The sequence below is a fragment of the Cervus elaphus genome, chromosome 25 (genome assembly GCF_910594005.1).
Source record: "Cervus elaphus chromosome 25, mCerEla1.1, whole genome shotgun sequence".
Lineage (NCBI taxonomy): Eukaryota > Metazoa > Chordata > Mammalia > Artiodactyla > Cervidae > Cervus > Cervus elaphus.
The window spans coordinates 38,170,218-38,191,907 of NC_057839.1; the positions used below are offsets into that span (position 1 = coordinate 38,170,218).

Below are 21,690 nucleotides of genomic sequence, written 5' to 3' on the forward strand. Positions count from 1 at the left end.
TTTGAACCAGTCAGCTCTTCGCATGAGGTGGCCAAAGTATTGGAGTTTCAGCTTCAGCATTAGTCCTTCCAATGAACATCCAGGACTGATCTCCTTTAGGATGGACTGGTTGGATCTCCTTGCAGTCCAAGAGACTCTCAAGAGTCTTCTCCAATACCACAGTTCAAAAGCATCAATTCTCTGGCACTCAGCTTTCTTTATAGTCCAACTCTCACATCCATACATGGCCACTGGAAAAACCATAGCCTTGACTAGATGGACCTTTGTTGGCAAAGTGATGTCTCTGCTTTTTAATATGCTCTCTAGGTTGGTCATAACTTTCCTTCCAAGGAGTAAGCGTCTTTTAATTTCATGGCTGCAGTCACCATCTGCAGTGATTTTGGAGTCCAAAAAATAAAGTCTGACACTGTTTCCCCATCTATTTGCCATGAAGTGATGGGACCAGATGCCATGATCTTAGTTTTCTGAATGTTGAGTTTTAAGCCAACTTTTTCACTCTCTTTCACTTTCATCAAGAGGCTCTTTAGTTCTTCTTCACTTTCTGCCATAAAGGTGGTGTCATCTGCATATCTGAGGTTATTGATATTTGTCCTGGCAATCTTGATTCCAGCTTGTGCTTCCTCCAGCCCAGTGTTTCTCATGATGTACTCTGCATATAAGTTAAATAAGCAGGGTGACAATATACAGCCTTGATGTACTCCTTTTCCTATTATAGTCAGTATTCATTACAATTGCTCAATATTCCTTATATAATGATTCCTTTGGTAATTTCTTCCTGCAATTGTATCCAGAAAAAAAACATTATTTTCACTGGAATATTGGTTTGCATCCTTTGGTCACACATGGAGAGTTCTCTCAGAACTTGGTTTCTTTCTCATCTTTGCTAATAGGAAACTCAGAGTTTAGTGACATCCAGGACTTAACTATCTCATCTCATAAGAACTGTGTCACCTATTTGGTTTCTGATCATTGTATTTCTTTTTAATTAATATGTGTGAGTGTGTGTGTGTATAAATTTTCTCAAACAACCTTTGTACATAGGTGAAATAGAAATGACTTAAAAATACGTTTGCTGTCCATTTCACACCTGTGACTCGTCTGTTTTGCAAATAGAAGCTGGTACCTCTTCTTCACTGGTCTTACTCACTTCTTTCCTCCCCACCTGTGCCCTCCCCTCTGACAATCACCTATATGTTCTTTGTGTCTACACAAAACTCTGTTTCTGCTTTGTGATGTTTGTTCACTTGTTTTTGCTTTTTACAGTCCACATATAAATGACATCATACAGTATCCATCTTCCCGTCTTACTTATTTCACTTCACATAATAACCTCTAAGGCATGTAACATCTTTCCACAGGGACATATCATAACTGGTGTTCATTTTGAAATGTACAGAAATCACTATGTTGGGTATCGTATCAGGAACACACATAGTGTCATGAGTCAATTCTACTTCCAAAGCAAAGAAAAACAAACTCACACAAAAAGGCGTCAGATTTGTGGTTACCAGAGATGGGGACTGCAGGAGGGAAAACGAGATGAAGGTAGTCAAGGGGTACAAACTTCCAGTTAAAGCATAAATACGGACCAGGGATATAATGTAAGCATCAGAAATATAATTAACACTCTATATATCATATATGAAAGCTGTTCAGAGGGTAAATCATGAGTTCTCATCACAAGAAAAAATTGTCCTATTTCTTTAAATTTTATACCTATATGAGAGGACGGATGTTCACTAAACTTACTGTGATCATCTTTTCATGAAGTATTTGTGCTAAATCATTCTACTGTATACCTTCAGCTTTTACAGTGTGTTATATCAATTGTATCTCAATGAAACTGGAAGGAAAAGCACACGAAAAAGACATTCAACCATCTTGAGCAAACTCACATCCCCAAAGCTTGCATGGCCCCAGAAGACAGCCACATTGTGGAAGAGACGGTTGGTGATGACTGAGCTAGGGAGGGCCCATTAGTGTCCCATCACGATGAAAACAACTCCTGCTTGTAAATACTGTCATAAAAGCCAGCCTTAAATCAGGGAAAGGAGGCTGGTTTTGGCCTTCAATCCAACCCCCTAATCCTACCCAACAATTCATTGAAAACTCCATAGAGAATCTGTGGCGGGCGCAAGCCAGCCTCTCTCTGAGACATGAGATTAGGTGTGCCCAAGAAACCTTTTCAGAATGAATGGAAACAAGAATCATCTGGTCTGGTTTTCAAATAGATATTGTGGCATATTGATTAAATCAAGACAGAGAATACAGGAGGAACCAGGGGTGCCACTGAGGGTCTCCAAGCATTGAAGCCTCACAAACCTCTCTCCACCAGAGAGAAGATCATGACATGCCAACGCCGAGAATCCACTGTCTAAATGGAATTATCCAGTGGGCTCACCATGAGTCGCTTTCTAAGGGAAGAATTTCTGCAGGGATTTGAAACCTACACCCTGAGAAAATACCATCTAGAATCTGCTGAGCAAGGGAATAAGAGAAAGGGACAGAGCATGCTTCCCTCGTAGCTCAGTTGGTAAACCATCTGCTTGCAATGCAGGAGACCCGGGTTCGATTCCTGGGTCAGGAAGATCCCCTGGAGAAGGAAATGGCAACCCACTCCAGTATTCTTGCCTGGAGAATCCCATGGACAGGGGAGCCTGGCAAGCTACAGTCCACAGAATCGCAAGAGTCAGAGATGACTTAGTGACTAAATCACCACCACCACAGAGCGGGCAGCCTCCTGGGGACAGTGAGTGGAGCTAGGACCCACTGGCCAGGGTGGAGGCCTCATGCTATGAGGCCAAGGGGGCAACAAGGTAGACAGGCTGGTGGGGCTAGACCATGGAAGATGTTGGATGTTGGGCTAAGGGGTGTGGCCTTGATCCTGTAAACAAGTGAGGATCAGGAAAGTAACAGTCAATGGAGATGCTTTTACATTAGCCCCAGGTGGTTCAGGGGTAAAGAATCCGCTTGCAATGCAGAAGATGCCAGAGACTCGGGTTAGGTCTCCTGGAAGAGGAAATGGGAACCCACTCCAGTACTCTTGCCTGGAGAATCCCATGGGCAGAGGAGTCTGGAGGGCTACAGTCCACGGGGTGGCAAAGAGTCAGACACGACTGAGTACGCATGCAGTCACAGACTGCAGGGGATTCCTGCTTTCTCACTCTGCGCCCTCTATCTCTTGGGCTCCTGTGCACCCCTGAAGATCTCCCTCATCACTCAACCCAGAAATCCTTTTGCCTGGATTCTCCTGTTTCCCATCCTCTTTGGGGAAATCCTACTCAACTCTTCCCAGCCATGCCCAACAACACATCACCGTGGCATCTTTGCCAGCCCACCTCCCAGCGCCCAGATCCACAAAACGAACCACTCCCCTCCCCGTGCGGCAGAGGCCCCTCTGAATGCTGCCCGCCACGTGTCTGTTCCCTGGACTGGATCCTGAACCTTGGAAGGGAAGGCTTGGCTCAACTCTCCTTGACAAGGATGGGGCAAAAATATTTGTGGAATTAAGGGCTGATCCTTTTTGGTGACTTTGATACAGAATCCACCCTCACTCTGTGCCTTAAAGGGCTGATATGTTGTTTATATGAACCTGTATTCAATTTCCTTATATATCTGATTCAGTATTATTCAAGCTGCACATTTTAAACCCATTAGCAGAGAGTAAAAATAACTCACTGGGACCTGACCACAGTTTTCAAAAATGGAACCAAATGAAACACACAAAGCTCTGAATTTAGCATCCATGAGTACTGCTCTGTGAGGCATTTGCACGCACACACACATATTTCGAGATATATTTGTGTGCTCTGGGCTGCTGTGAGAATTGTATATTCTTACTGTGGGCTGCCATCCAAAAAAGTTTGAGAAAAATTCTTCACTCAAGTTGATTTTCTGATCGTCAGTTAATTTTCTAAATCAGCCATTTTATTTTGAGCAAGGCTTAGATTTTCTCATTTTATTTTTGACTTGTAATAGGATTTCTCAGCCTCAGCACCACTGATAATTTGGGCTGAATCACTTTTTGGTGGGTGTGTGTGTGTGTGTGTGTGTGTGTGTTTTGCGGGTGGGTTTCTGTGCATTGTAGAGTGTTTAGCAGCATCCCCAGCCTCTCTCTCCAAGGTGACAGGAGCACCTTTCCCCAGCGCAGTCAGTCAAAAATGTCTCCAGAGTCTGCCTAGTGTCCCGTAAGGGACACAATCTCCCTCAGCGAAAACCATAGTCTATGGTGCCCAAGATAAAGCTGAGCGTTCAGGCAGCTTTAAGAAATGCACGAGAAAAGATCTAAAACAAAGATCCTGTAGGAGCCTATTGTAACAGAAGATCTGGAAACACTGGTCCCCAAAGATTCCCAATCTCCATCAGGTTTACAATCAGGTCCCTCTAGACCACTGTCTGACTGCACAGACGCTATCAGTCTAAACACAGGGTTTTCACGAGGCGGGTGGGCAGCAGGACTCAGTACCTGTTCATAATCAGAAGGTGCTCCTGGAAGCACCAAGAGAAGGAATCCTAGAACTTCCGGCTGAAAGACATAAAGTCTTGCAACGGAGGAAGCATCTCAGGAAATTCATGTGGAAGGTCCCCACTTGGGATCATGGAAACAAAAGTCTCTCAGCTCTAAAAAGGAGCTACGAATCCCCAGGAGATGGGTGAGAAATGAAGTGTCAGATGGTAAGAAGTGGCACTGCTCTTACCTGGAAAGGCCTGATCATGCATGCAAGAGGGGTCTCTGCACAGAGGGGAGGGAGGGAAACGCCAGGAGCGCTGGACAGAAAGTGCCGTGAATCTAACTTTCCTGGCAACTAACAGTGACCTAGAACTAGTCATATGATCTGGTGATAGTTCCTTATCAGAAAATTGTGGAACTTGGCTGGGTCCTTAAACAACCTGTGGGTCCCCCAAATTCCATGATTTGGATTTGATTCTCTTTCCTTTTCATATATATTCTCCTTCGAGCAATATACTGTCTCTCTATTCATCTCCCTTCCTCCCTGCTGATTTCCACACACTGTAGCCATAGTGATCGCATTTAAAATGTGGATCAGACCAACATTCTGTTGCTCAAAACACTTTGAGATCTTTGCATCTAACTTAGAATAAAACCCTAAGTCCTCATCAGAACAAGATTATACATGATCTGACCTCTGATCTCTGACCTCTATCAGAGTCATGGCCTCTGACTACATTTCTGACTTCACTTCCCTATCATTCGTCTTACTTACTGTCTTCCTTACTGCTTGTAGAACATCCCAAGCCTGCTCTCACCCCAGGCCCTTTGCACCTGCTGCTCCTTCCACAAGGAAGGACTCTGCTCAAATCTCTCTTGAAGAGACACCTTCCTTGGTCGCCTATCTCAAACAGTAGCTCCTGCACCCTCCATGACCTTTTAAACCCTCTCTTTTCCTCTTAATACATAGCATTAAAGATATATTATTCACGGAGTGGTGGTGATTTAGTCTCTAAATCATGTCTGACTCTTGCGACCCCATGGACTGTAGCCTGCCAGTCTCCTTTGTCCATGGGATTCTCCAGGCAAGAATACTGGAATGGGTTGCCACTTACTTCTCCAGTAGATCTCCCCAACTCAGGGATCGAACCCAGGTCTCCTGCATTGCAGGCAGAGTCTTTAACAACTGAGCTACAAGGGAAGCCCAATATTCATGTGGGCTAATAGAATAATTATTTACTTCATTCTCTACTTCCTTACAGGGACTTATTCTCACACATGTAAGATCCACGAGGGCATGTATCTTACTTACTGCTAAGACCTAATACACATTTTTAAAAAATGAATTGCCAAATGAATGTTTAAGCAAGAGACATAATCACTGTAGATTCAGAAACGAAACTCTTTACTTTCTTGAACATCACCAAAACAGTCTCCAGATTAATGTAGGGAATGACCAGTGGTGATGTCTGATGCGAAAACAATCAAGAAAAATCCAACTTAACTTCCAGTTGTTTGTAGTTTTTCTTATCTTGCACTCTTCCATTTTTCATTCTTCTAATTCTCTCTGAATTTCACAGCCCTTTATTTCACTTTATTTTAGAGATAAATTTATTGAATCAGTTTGTTTTATCATTAGGGCTTGGCATTGATTATAAGATATTATCAAAGTCTCAGATTACAGAAGAGACTTCACTTTCTGCTTGCAGACTTTTCTTTCCATTACAGTTAAAAGCTAAAATTAGCTGCCTTCTCTCATTTCAGTGGAACTAGTTAACCATGGAAGAAGTCAATCATCTGAAGCAACTTATGGAACCTCTCTGCTTCGTCCTCATCTCAGTCACCTCAAGAGACTTCAAACTGATGAGGCTAGAGGGCTCTCAGGCTCTGAAAGTCTGTGAACTATCGCCATCTGCTGGGTGACTTGTGAACTACTGCCACCTGGGGATTGGTCTTCACTCATCCTCCTGAGAAGCAATTGTTGGTCATTCCCTAATGTTTGTGATCCTCAGAATCTATGGGTTTTTGGAATTCCTCCATAACCATGGGATCAAAATTAATGCTGGGAAAAACATCTCACTGGGCCATAGGGGACATACACTTACATTTGAAAATATGGTAGATAGTAAGGTTAGATTTATGGTTCGATTTAGTTGGCAACACTAACGACCCTCCATGCAAGTGGGAAGGAGGAGCTGGAATCACCAAAACCTCTCGTGTGAGACCTAAACTTCAAAAGTAGTTACATCCTCATAGCAGGTGATTTTTGTTAAGATTTTTGTCCCCAAATTGTGTATGAACACCATGCTTTAGTATGGATGGTGGTGGTTTAGTCACTAAGTCATATCCAACTCTTGCGACCCCATGGACTGTAGCCCCCCCAGACTCCTCTGTCCATGGGATTCTCCAGGCAAGAATACTGGAGTGGGTTGCCATCTCTTTCTCCAAGGGATCTTTGCAACCCAAATTGAACCCCAGTCTCCTGTATTGCTGGCAGTTTCTTTACTGACTGAGCTACAAGGGAAGCCCCATGGATACTATGTATCAAAACATCTAATTAATAATGGTTAGAATAGCAGGAAGAAAGTTGGACTTCAAATGCCATCCATATTATGAACTGACTGCACATATTGGTCTATCCATTGATAAACATAAGGAGAGATGATTAACAGTCCTGACCTACCCTCCTTCAAAGAGATATCCAAGGGGTGACACAGACTTGGACAAGCCAAAAGATAAGTAAGAGAACCATCAAGGGGCCTAGTCTTATATATTATAGTGAAGCAATGTAAAAGTCCATCAATAAGGAATTAGTTAAATAAATGTGGTAGAGTTTTACAATAATATATACTGTGGTCACTAAAATTAATGATGTAGATCTATACTTACTTATATTTAAAGATGTATAAGATGTATACAGTATCTGGGGCTTCCCTGATGCTTTTGAACTGTGGTGTTGGAGAAGACTCTTAAGAGTCCTTTGGACTGCAAGGAGATCCAACCAGTCCATCCTAAAGGAGATCAGTCCTGGATGTTCATTGGAAGGACTGACGCTAAAGCTGAAACTCCAATACTTTGGCCACCTGATGCAAAGAGCTGACTTGTTCGAAAAAAACCTGATGTTGGGAAAGATTGAGGGCAGCAGGAGAAGGGGATGACAGAGGATGAGATGGTTGGATGGCATCACTGACTCAATGGACATGAGTTTGGGTGAACTCCGGGAGTTGGTGATGGACAGGGAGGCCTGGCGTGCTGTGGTTCATGGGGTCGCAAAGAGTCAGACTGGACTGAGCAACTGAACTGACTGACTGAGTGGTGGCTCAGATGGTAAAGAATCTGCCTACAGTGCAGAAGACCCTGGTTCGATCCTGGGTCAGGAAGATTCCCTGGAGAAGAGAATGGCAATCCGCTGCAGTATTCCTGCCTGGAGAATTCCGTGGACAGAGGAGCCTGGTAGGTACAACCCATGGGGTTGCAAAGAGTCAGACACGACTGAGCGACTAACACTTTCACAGTATTTTGTTGCACTTTTCTGTGTAACAGAATAATTTTTTGTTACACAGTATATGCACTGTGATCTCATGTTGGGTTTTTTAAAATTCTGGATGATTATGGACCAAAATGTTAATAATGGCTATGTCTGGATGCTAAGACTAGAGAACATTTTCATCTTGATTTTTCACTTTTTCATATATTGCTCATATTTTTTTCTAATCATAAGTATGGATTACTTTTATTATTTAGAGACAATAAAAAAGCTATCTCGCTTTGGGATTACTGCAATGGTCTCCTTAATGATCCCACTGCTCTTATCCTTGCCTGTCTATAGTCCTTCTTTCTCATATATGAGAGCGATTTTGCTGAAACCTAAGTAAGGTCTTTTTGCCCCTCTGGTCAAGTCCATCCTGCCCTCCAACTCTCCCAGTCTCCCAGTCTTTCTTTCCAAGAAAACTCAAAGTCCAATGGCCTCCACTAAGGTCCTAATCAGCCTCCACCAACTGTGACTTCCCTTTCTCTCTGACCTCATCTCCTTCCACTCTTCACCCTCACAACCCCCTAACCCAGACACACTGGCATCCCTGCCCTTCCATGAACACTCCAGGATGATGCTGCATTAGGGCTTTAGCATTTACCTTCGAGCTCTCCCTCCAGGTGGATGGATAGACAATAGATAGATCAATGGCCACACATCGATCTATCCAGAAAGTTCACCCATTCCTTCTTACTCAAATGTCACCTTCTCAGGAGGCTTATTCTGACTGTACACAGGCTTCCCTGTTTCATTTTTCTCCGCAGCTCTTTCACCATCTGACACGCTATCTACATTTTTAATGTTATCTCTTCACCTTCTGCCTGCCCTGAATATAATGTAAGGTCCGTGAGCATGGGGATTCCTTTTGTCGATTTTGTTCACTGCTGAATCCCCAGCATCTGAAACAGTGCCTCGCACATAGTGGGCATGAAACATATGTTTGAAAGAGTAAGTGGGTATATCATAAAATAACTTGAGAAGCCAATATTCTTTAGAAAATCGGAATCCCATGGACATTAAGAATCAAGTTGAAAACAAGGTATTCACCAGCCTGGGATCTTGCCCACTGTCTGTCACCAAGTGACCATGACAGGGCTCTGGGCTTCCATTCCCTCAGGTGCTGAATGTGGAGGCAGTGCTTTCCAGCTCTATGAGTTTACAAACCCTCGGTAAATGAATATTGGCTGTGAAACCTCATTATCTCCTGTGTTCAAGGAAATAAACCACCAGCTATTAGTACAAATCGGCACTGGCCATCTACCTCTAAAGGATTAAATTATGAATCATGGCCTCTGCTGACCCCCATCATCCCCTGAAAAGAGTTCAGGGTGGAAATCAGGAATGAAACACTCTGTGCTCTGGGAAAAAAGGGCAGACGAGGCCTTCAGATAGATAATTTCAGAAGATTTTATGAGCCCAGTTCTTGTATCTTTTCGTGTCTACAAAAGCACTAAAATCTTTCGTGGTAGCATCTACTCCTTGTGACTAGCAGCAACCTTCTGCAAAAAAAGAAAAAAAAAAGTGCGCTTGATTGCATGTACTCTCCCTTCACCAAAATCACATATTCCCTACCTCTTTGGGGCAGTTTCTCAGAGCTATTTTAAATACTGTCTCCTGGGCTATAGTCCTCGTGTTGCACCCAAATAAAACTTAACTCACAACTCCCATGTGCATTTTTTCTCAGTCAACAAAGCTACATAGGCAAAGAAGAATGAGGTAAGATCTGTGCTGAGTGAAAGACCAAAAATAAGCCATATTTTTGCAATCCATGTAAAAGGTACCATTCTCTTATTAAATGAGATGATAATATTACTTCTTGTGAAAGAGTCCCCTCTCTAATCTGCCTCTCTCTGCTCTGGGTCCTGGGAGGCAGACCTGTGACTTCCTGCTGTATCTGCCTATGCAGAGACACTAGCAGGGGAGTGAAGGAGAGAGGAAAAGAGTCAGAGTATTTGTTCTCCAACTTCCTCCCAAGGAGGTTGTCATGGGACACATGTGTGAGAGTCACAACACTTGACCTCCCTGTCTATCTCTGGAAGCTGGTAATTGCCCCCTCTTGGTTTCCTTACATCTACTCAAACTTTTGCACAGTCCCTTCACTAAGCTCACTTCAAATTACCCAATTACATAGCCTCTGTTGGGCTTCCCAGGTGGCTCAGTGGTAAAGAATCTGCCTGCCAATGCAGGAGCTATAGGAGATGCAGATTTGATCCCTGGGTTGGGAACATCCCCTGGAGGATGAAACAGCAACCCATTTCAGAATTCTTGTGTGGATAATCCCACAGACAGAAGAGCCTGGTGGGCTACAGTCCACGGAGAAGCAAAGAGTCAGACACGACTTAGCAACTGAGCACGCACAGCCTCTGTTTCCTGCTGGGAGGCGGGAGACACCTGAGATCATTAGAAAAGTCATCCTTCTCCCTAGGTTCCTTCTTATTTGCACCTCTCTGTTTCCTGTTTGGTGGCAGAATCAGACAAGCTCCATCAAACTCAGCCAGTGGGAATTGTGTCCCTCCCACACGTCTGTCACTGTGGTGAGCTGATTTCTTCCACTCCCTTCTCTGTGCCTAACCACGGATGCAGCCCTCCTGGCTCATCAAAACAGCTAAGTGATTCAGAGGTTTAAATACAAAGAAACAATCCCTATGAAGAATTGTGTGAGAGCAAGGAGTGCTCCCAAGAGCAGAAAAGATGAACTATGAAATGATGAATATAAAGGAAAGAGAACAAAATGGATAATAAGGAAATAGCAGGAAACAAAAGGAAAAATAGCTAAGAACATCTGTGTGTTACTCACGTCAACATATTAATGTTTCAAAATCCACTGAGCCAGAGTGGAATAAGTAGTATATGGTTGTTCACGGTGTGGTTGAGAAACACTAGCTGACTGATCAAAGAGATGCTACAGCTGAAACTAGAGCACCGTAAGTGCCAATTCTTCGGAAAATTATGTTTTCTTATCATTTGTTTTAGTCTTTCTTCCGGCTCTAGCCAGAGGGGGTAAAACATCGGTGCACCGATTATAAGTAAATGGATGGTAATGTAGGATGTAGAAAGGCCTCCGAAGAGCAATTAATAGGTAGCAGGTATTTAAGCACAAAGTGAATCATTCCCTTTAGAACCAATAAAGTTGCACAAATGAGTATGGCTCAGCTTCACAGGCATTGCGGCATTAGCAGATCAATGGAGCAATTACCTCAAAGGGCACCTAAGTGTAAAATCACACCTGAAATTATGTTTATGCACAAACTGCACATTTAACATGCAGATCTGTCTAGGTGAGGAGGGAAACAAACGATTTCTTCCCCCTCCTGTTCGCTTTTTCATCTTATATTCTAAAGGTTTACAAATCCGTGAAGCTCACCAATATATAGGCCTGTCCCAAGATTCTGGAGTAATGCCAAGTGAAGCCTCTTTTTTCTCTCCCTCTCCCCCTACCCCCTCTGTTGACAACACTGCAAACCTGCCCAAACACAGTTAGGTTACAGGCTCTTCAGGTCTCTTCTTTATCTCAGAACACTCATGTGAAAATTAAGTCACAGGAATTTCTATCAAGGGGATAATTCCCTTAGTATGCACTAATTAATCCATTGCAATTTTCACAAAATTGCTACAAAATAGAGGATTTCTTAAACTTCCTGGAGAATCTCCTAAAATTTTGGGGGAAAACCCCGGCACTGTACTACAGAGATCAGCAAACTACATCCCATAGGCCAAATCTGGACAGCCACCTGTTTTTCTAAAACACATGATTGTTGAAATAAATTTCTAGGCCCATGATGAAGCCAATTCTGCCAGGGTTTCTCCATCAGCAACCCCAAACTTAAGATAACTTTCATATCCCTGAAAATGTCCCACTTGACCAAATATACAGTCTACAGGCACATCTTACTTTATTGTGCTTCACTTTATTGTACTCCACAGATAATGTGTTTTTTACAAATTGAAGGTTTGTGGCAACCCTATGTCAAGCAAGTCTACTGGCAAAATTTTTTCAATAGAATTTGCTTACTTTGTGTCACATTTTGCGAGTAAATCTTGCTGGTTTGACCTCACCAGACCACTAAAACTCACTCCATATCAGCAATAAGGGTGATTCCTAGAGAGATCATACCAGCCATAAGATTTCCTTAAGCCAAAATCTAACCTAGAACAAGGCTGACAGTGAAGAAGCTGCAGAAGGAAAGCTTGAAGATTCAGTGACTTCGGGTCCTAGGAGAACAGCTCAGGACACAGAGTCATAAAGAAACAGCCACATACCAGCTGGTGGTCGCCTAGGTCACCATTCTTCAGTACCTATGCATAGAGGAAATGAGGATCAACCTCACCTTCAGTTTGAAAAAAGTGGGCCGATGTCACAATGTCTGTTTCACATATATCTTCTCAAAATAATCTTGAGAATTAGAAAATATTACCTGCCTCAGACATTACTGTACCCATTTTTAGAGATATGGACACTGAGGCCCAGGGAGATTAAATGACTTTCCAAGAAAGTCTCACAATGAGGTAATGAAAGACAGTTCCCCTGGCCCTCAGACACAGCCACGGCTGCGAGATCCTGCTCTGTGCAAAGGTAGAGTGTTTGTGGGCAGTGAGGAGCTTTGAAAGGTTGGTGAGAACTTTTCATAGACACTGACCAAAGGTTGTGTGAAAGCTGCCAGAGGGTAATGGATGATAAGTCAGGGAATTGTGGAAAAAGACACGTCCAGTCCCTTCCTGAATGTTCCTCCCACCCCTAGAGGTGCCACAGCCTCTGTCTCTACTGGCTTCCTCGCTACTCACGACTATGGTCAATGCAGGGCACTGCCATCAAACACAAGCCCTTCTAGTGACTGGGGATAATGGACATCTATTTTGTGGCTACATGTATGAGAACATGTACCCAGGAGCCCCAGCATGCCAAGCTGGTCTCTGGAAAGAAAGTCAGGCAATTACAAAGGTTCTAATCTCAGAGCAAAACTAGGCAAAATCCAGAAGACACTTGCATGACAAAAGGGCATAAACTTCTACAGGGGATCTTCCCAACCCAGGGATCAAATCCAGGTCTCCTGCATTACAGGCGGATTCTTTACCAGCTGAGCCACAAGGGAAGCCCAAGAATACTGGAGTGGGTAGCCTATCCCTTCTCCAGCAGATCTTCCTGACCCAGGAATTCAACCGGGGTCTCCTGCATTGCAGGCAGATTCTTTACCAACTGAGCTATCAGGAAAGCTCCTCCTAAACAGATATACAACCAGCAACAACTGAACAGAGAGCAATGTCTGAGTAAGCAGGACAGTGCAACAGGAAAAGTGAGATGGGTTGGTGGGGAGGCAAGGAACACCGTGGAATCAGGTTTACAGTATTAGAGAAAGTTGATTGATTGGGGCCAGGCTGGATTGTCTCAGCTCAGCAGAAGAGGAAGTTTCTGAAACTGGAAGAACATGGATTGTGGGGAGAAGAGTATGGCAAAGACCAAACACCATCATACCTCCCTACACAATCTCTGAGGATCTGAGTCCACAATTAGACATATGAGCATCAAAAGGAAAATCTACTCTAATTTAGCATAGAAATGCTAAAGCTTATTCTAATGATTAAGAAACAACACAGGAGTAAAGTAAGGACTTGATTTGAAAGAGTCATTGCCTTGAACTTAAACTCCAGATTTGCTTTCTCCCTTCTTTCCTCCTTGCTGTCCTTCCTTTCTTCCCCTCTTCCTCCTTCCCTCTTCTCCTTCCTTCCTTCTTCCCTCACTCTCTCACTCTACTTTGTTCTTACTTATGTCTCACGGCAAATCTGGGAGCTCGACTTTCCCTATGAACCTGGCCAATGGGGAAACCCATTTTTGGCCTGTTGGGTCTCTAGACCAACTTTCTCCTCACATCTTCCTTTGAATTTCCCAGATGGCAGCAGTAGAAAGCTATCAGTCTCCAAAGTAGTCACAGGCTCTCGGCTTGTGAAGTTGAATTCAGTCATTCACATACTCAGTCAATGTTGATTGAGAACCTACTTTGTACAGGGTATTGGGAACACGACACTGAATAAGCCATTGCAATTCCATAAGGAGCTTATCCTGGAGGAGGAGACAGAGAATTGCATCGTTCGGGCAGTGAAAGGATTGTAGAGAAGCAGGGAATGGGGCTGAGGAAACAGGGTGAGAGGTTTAGAGAAGCTTGTCTGGGGAAGTGACATTTGAGCTATGGTCTAAAAGAAGAAAGGGAGGGTGGTCATGGGGACATGGAAAGATTGGGGAGAGAGTTCCAATCATAAAAAACAGCAGGTGCATAAGCCCCAAGGCAGAACGAAGTAAGACGACTTTTGCTGGGAACAGAAGAACACCTTTCACTAGGGACTGCCCTGAGGATACCAATTTCGCGTCACCAAAAAACTTATTGGTTCTTTCTCTGCTTATATCACGAGGATAGGATACGAGAAATTTAAATGCTTTAGTGTGGTAGGACCAAGTTCTGTTCCCAGGGAAGGTTATATAATCCTAGAGTTGGTTACACATGAGTGACTTTCGTTTCATTTGTCATTGGGAAAAAAAGAAAACACATGACTTCTGCCATTTCTACTGTTTACAGTTCATATCCTTTATTACTTGCCCCATCCTTCTTAATCCAAGGTAAGCTTGGATCCCGGGGAATAAGTGACCACCAGGTATGTGGAGTCTTATTACATCTCTTGTTGCAATGTCACACTTGTGCATCTGTGTCCGTGAGGTTCCATGAGCCCCCTGTTCTGATTGGCTCATTTATAAGATCAACCAAGGGAAAAAAGAATGCCATGGAACCATAGGCACATTACAATGGCTGGTGGTAATTCTTTCTTGAAGAAAACAGGTATAGTAGGATGGGGTAAAGAGTGAGGGATAGTGATCTTCATCTTCTCTATATTTCCTTAGAGGAACAGAATTAGGAGCTGACGTGTGGAAAAATCTCTGCTGAGAGCATGGACTCAATATGGCTGGCATCTTCATCATTCAAGGTCTGAAGTGATTTAGTTCTCAGGAGAGAATCTGCAATAAAACACCTGGATTTTTCCTTCCTGTTCTACTTGGAAGGTTGTGGAGCTAAGGTGCGGATGCTGAACACACATCACAATTCCCTGGTGAAGCCATCGAAACCCTCCCTCTTCTTCGTGCAGGGTGTGCACCAGTGAAGGAAAACACTGGTCCTGGCTCTGAGCTACAGGCTCAGAGCCCTCGAGATCTGCCAACTGACCCCAGCTGAGCAACTAAGCCGCTAACAGGGTCCTGCACTAATAGGTCCAGAGAAAGTCAACATTTTGCAAGTTAATAGGGGTGATGTGTCATATTTTTTAAGGAAAGGTGGTGGATGCAGGCATAAAAAGGATGACAGAGGAACCCAACAAGTGGTGGTGTAGAGGGGTGGGGATCTAAGGGCTCCCATGGGGTCTTCTGATCCTTGATAGTCAACTTGAACGTCCATTCTGAGGTTCACTGTTCAGGGAGCAAAGTGGGCATGGACCAAGAAAAAGTCCATGCAGGAAAGATCTAGAGGTGAGGAAAAGCAGGAGCTGTGAGAAAGGGAAGCCCAACATGTGGAAATACTCATCTCACAGATTCCTTTAAGAGGTGTTCAAAATGTTTAATAGCTTCTTGGCTTGGGTCTAACCAATCACAAGGGCTGCCAGCTATAAACTACCTACCAGGGCTATACCCATGCTTACCAGAAGAATTTCAGACCTGTATGAATGTTTTACTCACCTTTTGGTATGTACAATATGGCTTACAGGTTTTGAAAGAAAAAAAATCCTTAGAGGTTTGTTCTGCGCTGTCAGAACTTCTTAGTCCATAGACTCTACAAAGACTGTCCCTGTGTTTTATTGAATTGCTGACATTACCTTTCTTATGCTACTCTGTATTAGAAGAATAAGAACCTTGTTTAATTTGAATCTCACAAGTGGCTTTAGCAGTCAGCCAAACCCAAGTTCAAATCCTGCCTTTGCAATTATTATTCTTGGCTAAATACACAATCTTTCAAAGACTCAATTTTTGAAAATCTATAAAAAGGGATGCTATTCCTGAAGCACAGGATTTTTGCAAGGATTAAAATGGGGTTTCCTAGGTAAGTGCTCCAGATGGTGTCAGCTCTTAGGAGTCTTTCTCAGTGGTACCTCTGATAGTCGGTTACTGTAATTCCAATAAGGGCTACTTGGTAATTAGGCATTTTTATATATGGAATAGTGGGTCTGGAGGTAAAATAATAGTCCAGACAAACAGCGGAATAAGAAGTATGAATGTGCCAGAATACAGGCTTTTCTAAAACATTAAAAATGATCACAACAAAAATATCACAACTGAAATACCAATTACAGCACATTCTTACATATCATGAAACAGGCCACTTAATAAATTCCATTTCTGTTATTCTGACTTGAGTAACCATATTTATGTAAAAACAGTTAAATTGGATTTAAGAATATTTCACAGTTGAGTTTTCACTGAATCAGCCACATTCCCTGCACACAATTACTTTGAAATGATAAAATTTTACTGCACATGGGAGACCAATTGTTGCAAAATGTTATACATCTGTAAAGCACTTTCACATACCTTATCCCGCTTAATTCACAAAGCTGGCATCCACCAATGGGGAAATAATTATCAGAAACTCCAAGACCAGTCTAGTGTTTCAGTTTAAAAAAAAGTTCAAGAGATGCCCTACTCAAGCCCCCTCCCCTGAAGCCAGCTGTTCTAGATCATCCTTCTACTTTCTTGTCTCTGTGAAGAAGGAGATACTAGGGATAGAAGGAAAGAAGTGAGCACGGGGCAGCTCACAAAACGGAAGCAGAAGAGCTGGACGCTGGGGAGGGGCGGGTGGGCAGGCAGCACAGACTGCCTGCTCAGTTATAACACCAAAAGACAAACTACCTGCCTCCAAGCACAGGCAGACCCTGAGGCCTGACTCAGCTACTGTTGCCCTAATTTTTGGCCTTGCATCACCAAGTTTTACCAAAGATTACAGCGTAGGTCTCATCCAGCAAGAGTAGAAGGTGGCCCTGCTTCAATTGGAGATAAAATTGTTAACATTTCTTCTAGAGAGGGGAGTTTTAGCTTCTAAATTCTAAAGACGAGCAGTAGAACAATTGTTGGGTGATTGTTGTCATTGAGTGTGTAGGGGTGTGTGTTTGTGTGTGTGTGTGTGTGTATAGGGTGTGGCCCCACCGTATCCCCCAACAATTCAATCTGAAAGAGCCCTCACATTCAAGGTCAAGGTAAGAGCTGTTTTCAGAAGAGCCAGAATTCCAGGGGCTTTAGGGAACTTGGTAAATCGCCACCCCTGGAAACAGCAGGTGGGCAAGGAAGTGCAGTGTAGGGAGTGGGGAGGAGTTTATTCAGATCAGCTAATCAATAAACACAGGGCTCTGTGCTGGCCAGGGGCAAGCCTCTGAAAGTGTTAAGTCAGCTTTTCGGAGGGCACCGTTCTTGAGTAAAGAGGACCCAGGGATGATAAAAGGGCTCTTTAGACACAAAAAGCTAGAAGAACTTAACTGGCAAAATTGAAGAGATTACAGTCTTCAGACAAAAGAAGTGCAATAGCTCTGAGATCACCCCAAGACATAGGGTGCTAGGTTTATGTACATGTACCCCCCACTTCCAAAAGACAAAGGTTTCCAAGCCAGATTGGCAAGGTGGACTAAGCAATCAAAATGCAGTTCTTTAATCATGTGGGAGTTTCTTAAACCCCAGACCATAATCACACTCTGACTTTTCACAGACTCTCCAGATGATGTGATGGACCGGCCTAACCCTTCCCCAGTCCCCCAGAGTGGTCTGGGATATTCAGGAGCCTATGCCATTGGCGGGACCCCCAGCTACACATCAGCCTGCTAGCCAGCTTGAATCCTCCCTGACCATCCTTCAGAGTGACCAATTTTCCTTGGGCATCTTTGATTTCCTGGTGAAGACTAACCCTGATGGGTCTGGGATCAGTATTTTTTCTCCTATGATTCAAAGCTAAACCCATCTTTGTACAAGATGAAAAGTGAGTGGGGCTGGGAGGCTGCACATCATCTTGGTATGTAGTCTGTTTTGTGCTCATGAAAGAAAACTGACCTCAAACTCCCTAAGGATAATACAAAAATAAGCCTTCTGCTGACCTCCTGCATACAGAAGCAGCCTGGCCCTGCTGAGTGCCTCGCACTTCCAAAGGGCTGAGAAAACCGCAGAATGAAAGGCTGAGGACAGTCCCACCGCAGGCAGCCCTGCTGTGGGAGCTAAGAAACCTCGGTCAATTGGGTCCTCGGGAGGCAAGCCCAGCAAGGCAGCTATGTCTGTCTGTCTGTCTGTCCTTCAGAGGGGCTGTGGTACTCACGGGCAGTTCGGATTGTGCTGCTGGGCTGACTTCGAGGGCTGGGACCATGGAGATTCACAGCCCTCACAGCAAACTGGTAGTTGGTATCAGGATCAAGGCCCTTGATAACCATGGAATCCATCTGGATCTGCTCTTGGATTGAGGTCCAACTCTTGTCGAAATCTGGCCTTTATTGATTTAAAAAAAAAAAAGAAAGAAAAGAAGAATGAGAAACAGTAGTTTAGGAATAGCAGAAAAAATGGAAGCTTGCTGGCTATGCAAACTAACAGCGTTTGAACACTGGAAGCAAAACTTATAAAAGTGAGTGAACATTTCCTACCAAAAAGTCACCTTGATTTGACATCACAGGTAAAAATTTGCAGGTCCTTGCTGATAAAAGTAAGCAGATCATTTTTAGGGCCAGTGTTCAGTGCTGTTTCAAGATCACTGGCTTTTCCTTGCATGGCCTTGACTGTGAAGAAAAGATTCCTACATAGGAGTTTATTTTCAAGGACTCTGCCTGCCAGATGTTTCATAAACAAGCCTTCCCCTCATAGTCCCTGTTCCCAGGGGTCAGGAGAGCACAGATTCTATCTATTCACAATCTGTTCGCAAAATAAACAAATATAAATTTTTTGGGCAACTAGTTGTGTGAACTGCCATGGGAAAACCCAAGAAGACACTGTTCACAGCCATTCTCACTCTTCACAAAACTGCACAACTGTGCCAACTTGCTGAACGTTCACACGTCCTTCTGAGAACCCTACAGAGAGTGCAGACCTTGACTTAGAGCTTCCACCTAAGGGACAACATACAGGGGTTAAGAGAACAAATTCTGGAGCTAGACTGAGCCATTCAAATCCTGCCTCTATTGATCACTAGCTGCTATTTTGCCTCTTTAAGTCTCTAGCTTCTCATCTATAAAATGGGGTGATAAAAGTACCGACTTAAGAGGGCCGTCATAAAGGAGAAATGAGCTCTGTATCCTCAGCAACAGTGCCTGGCATTGTAACCGAGCAGGACCCTATGGGACTTTCCCAGTACAAGACTCCCCCACTTCCCAATGTTCTCAGCCTGCCTTCTGGCTATATAAAAACCCTGTGTGTGTGTTCAATTGCTAAGTTGTGTCTGGTTCTTGGTAACTCCATGGACTGTAGCCCACCATGCTCCTCTGTTCATGGAATTTTCCAGACAAGAATACTGGAGTGGGTTGCCATTTCCTCCTCCAGGGGATCTCCCTGACCCGAGGATCGAACCTGTGTCTCCTGCCTAAATTTCCTGCATTGGCAGACAGATTGTTTACCACTTGAGCCACCTGGGAAGCCCAGAAAAATTTTAGTCAAAGAATAAATGTAATCAGAGAAGTGAGAAAATGGAGAAAGAAAAAAAAAGTCAAACAAGATAAAATAATAGTAGCTAAGCTATTAAAAAAAGTCAAGGAATTTTAGTTCCCCCTCCAAGGCTTCCCTGGTGGCTCAGCTGGTAAAGAATCCTCCTGCAACGTGGGAGACCTGGGTTGATTCCTAGGTTGGAGAGATCGCCTGGAGATCCCACTGGCTACCCACTCCAGTATTCTGGCCTGGAGAATTCCATGGACCATATAGTCCCTGGGGTTGCAAAGAGTTGGACATGACTGAGCAACTTTCACTTCACTTCACTTCAGGAGCTATAGATAATATTCTGAGCCATGTCCTTTGAGCTGTTTTGCAGCAACTGAAACTCCCACCAGGCGAAGATGTTAACTGTATGCTGCCCATAAGCACACAGATCCCAGACCATTTGGAACCAGAAGGTTGATGATATTGACTCCTGATTACCTCACCACCAACCAATCAGAAGAATGTCCAGGAGCTAGCTGGTCACACAACCTACACACAACCCCTTCCCATACATGTTTAAAAACCTTTTCCTGAAAGTCTTCAGGACTTTTAAACACTAGCTACCCTGGATGCCTTGACTGGCTCCAGCAACAAACATTGCACTTCCCTTCACCACAACCCAGTATCAGTGGATTGACTTTACTGAGCCCAATAAGAGGACCCAAGTGTGGTTCGGTAACATCATCATATAGTAAACGCTCAGCATGGATTAGCATTATGTAAGGGAGGTACCCAGCTCACAGAGCTGACAGGCAACCCTGGGCCACCTGCTCACTCTATATACCTGTGAACTTCAACTTCAATGCAGTAGCACTAGCCTAGGTGGCTAATCAGTACTTGAAATGCAGCTCATCTGAATTGAGAAGTGCTGTGAGTGCAAAATGGACAATGGAGTTTTTTAAGTGTAAAATATTTCATTAATATTTATACAGATTATGTGTTGAAATGATAATATTTTAGATTCAGTGGGTTAAAAATATATTATTGAAATTAATTTCCTTTGTTTCTTATTACTTTTTAAATGGCCATGTTAAAAAACTTAAAATTTCATACAGGCTTGCATTTTCTAATGGATAGTGCTGTTCTATATGGACTTCCCAGTTGGAGGGAGAAAGGAGAGCTTTTCAGCTAGTGAGGACTGCAAAATAAAATTTGGGAATATTTGTGTATGACTGAGGGATAGTGCAAAAGGCCTAACTGGAATGGAGGATTTTTATTAATAACTAACAATAACTATCATTTATCATGTTCTTGTGAAGTATCAAGTATTTTTCTAATAGTTTAACTCATTTACTTCTCAAAATTACCCTATGAAGTAGGTATTAAAATTAAACATCCCCAGCTTCTTTGAAGAGGAAATTAAGGCACAGAATGGGTAAGTAACTTGCCTGAGGTTACACAGCTGAAACACGTGAGGCCTACTTGGGTTGATGGGAGAAGATGAGACTGAGATCTTTGATGCTGAATGAAAAATTGGGGTGATAGTGGTTGCAGGGGTTAGTCTCCATCTTAGTTTGCTCCCTGACCAACTCCTCAGCACTTCAATTGTTAAACATTTCTGCTCACAGATATTTAGAGAAATGTGTATGTGCATGCGTGCATGTGTGTATGTGCAAGCTCAGTTGTGTCTGACTCTTTGCGACCCCATGGACTGTGGCCCACCAAGTTCCTATGTCCATGGGGCTTTTTAGGCAAGAATGCTGGAGTGGGTTGCCATTTCCTTCTCCAGGGGATCTTCTCAACCGAGGGATCAAACCCACATCTGAATACCCATCTCCTGTGTCTCCTGTATTGGCGGGCAGATTCTTTACCACTGCACCACTTGGGAAGCCCCATTTACAGGAAGGTAGGAAGCAAAAAGACTGACATCTGTCCTTTACGAACAACTTAATAGGCAAGCAAATAAACACTCATTTTGTGGAAAGGAGATGCGTGGACGGTGCATGGATTTCCCTAACATGAGTTCTCGTAGCTTTTCATTTGCAAGAATTGATGAGAGAAAGATGGAGTTCTAAAGCCCAGTAAAGG

General features: G+C 43.5%; 1 protein-coding gene across 1 annotated transcript in view; it reads right to left on the bottom strand.

Moving 5' to 3' along the window:
• EGFLAM (EGF like, fibronectin type III and laminin G domains) overlaps positions 1-21,690 on the bottom strand; it is a 190,843-nt gene that overhangs the window by 71,943 nt on the left and 97,210 nt on the right. Inside the window, exon 7 of the mRNA XM_043887626.1 lies at positions 18,305-18,471. Within this exon, the coding sequence (XP_043743561.1) occupies positions 18,305-18,471 (167 nt within the window). The remainder of the gene's footprint in view (positions 1-18,304; positions 18,472-21,690) is intronic.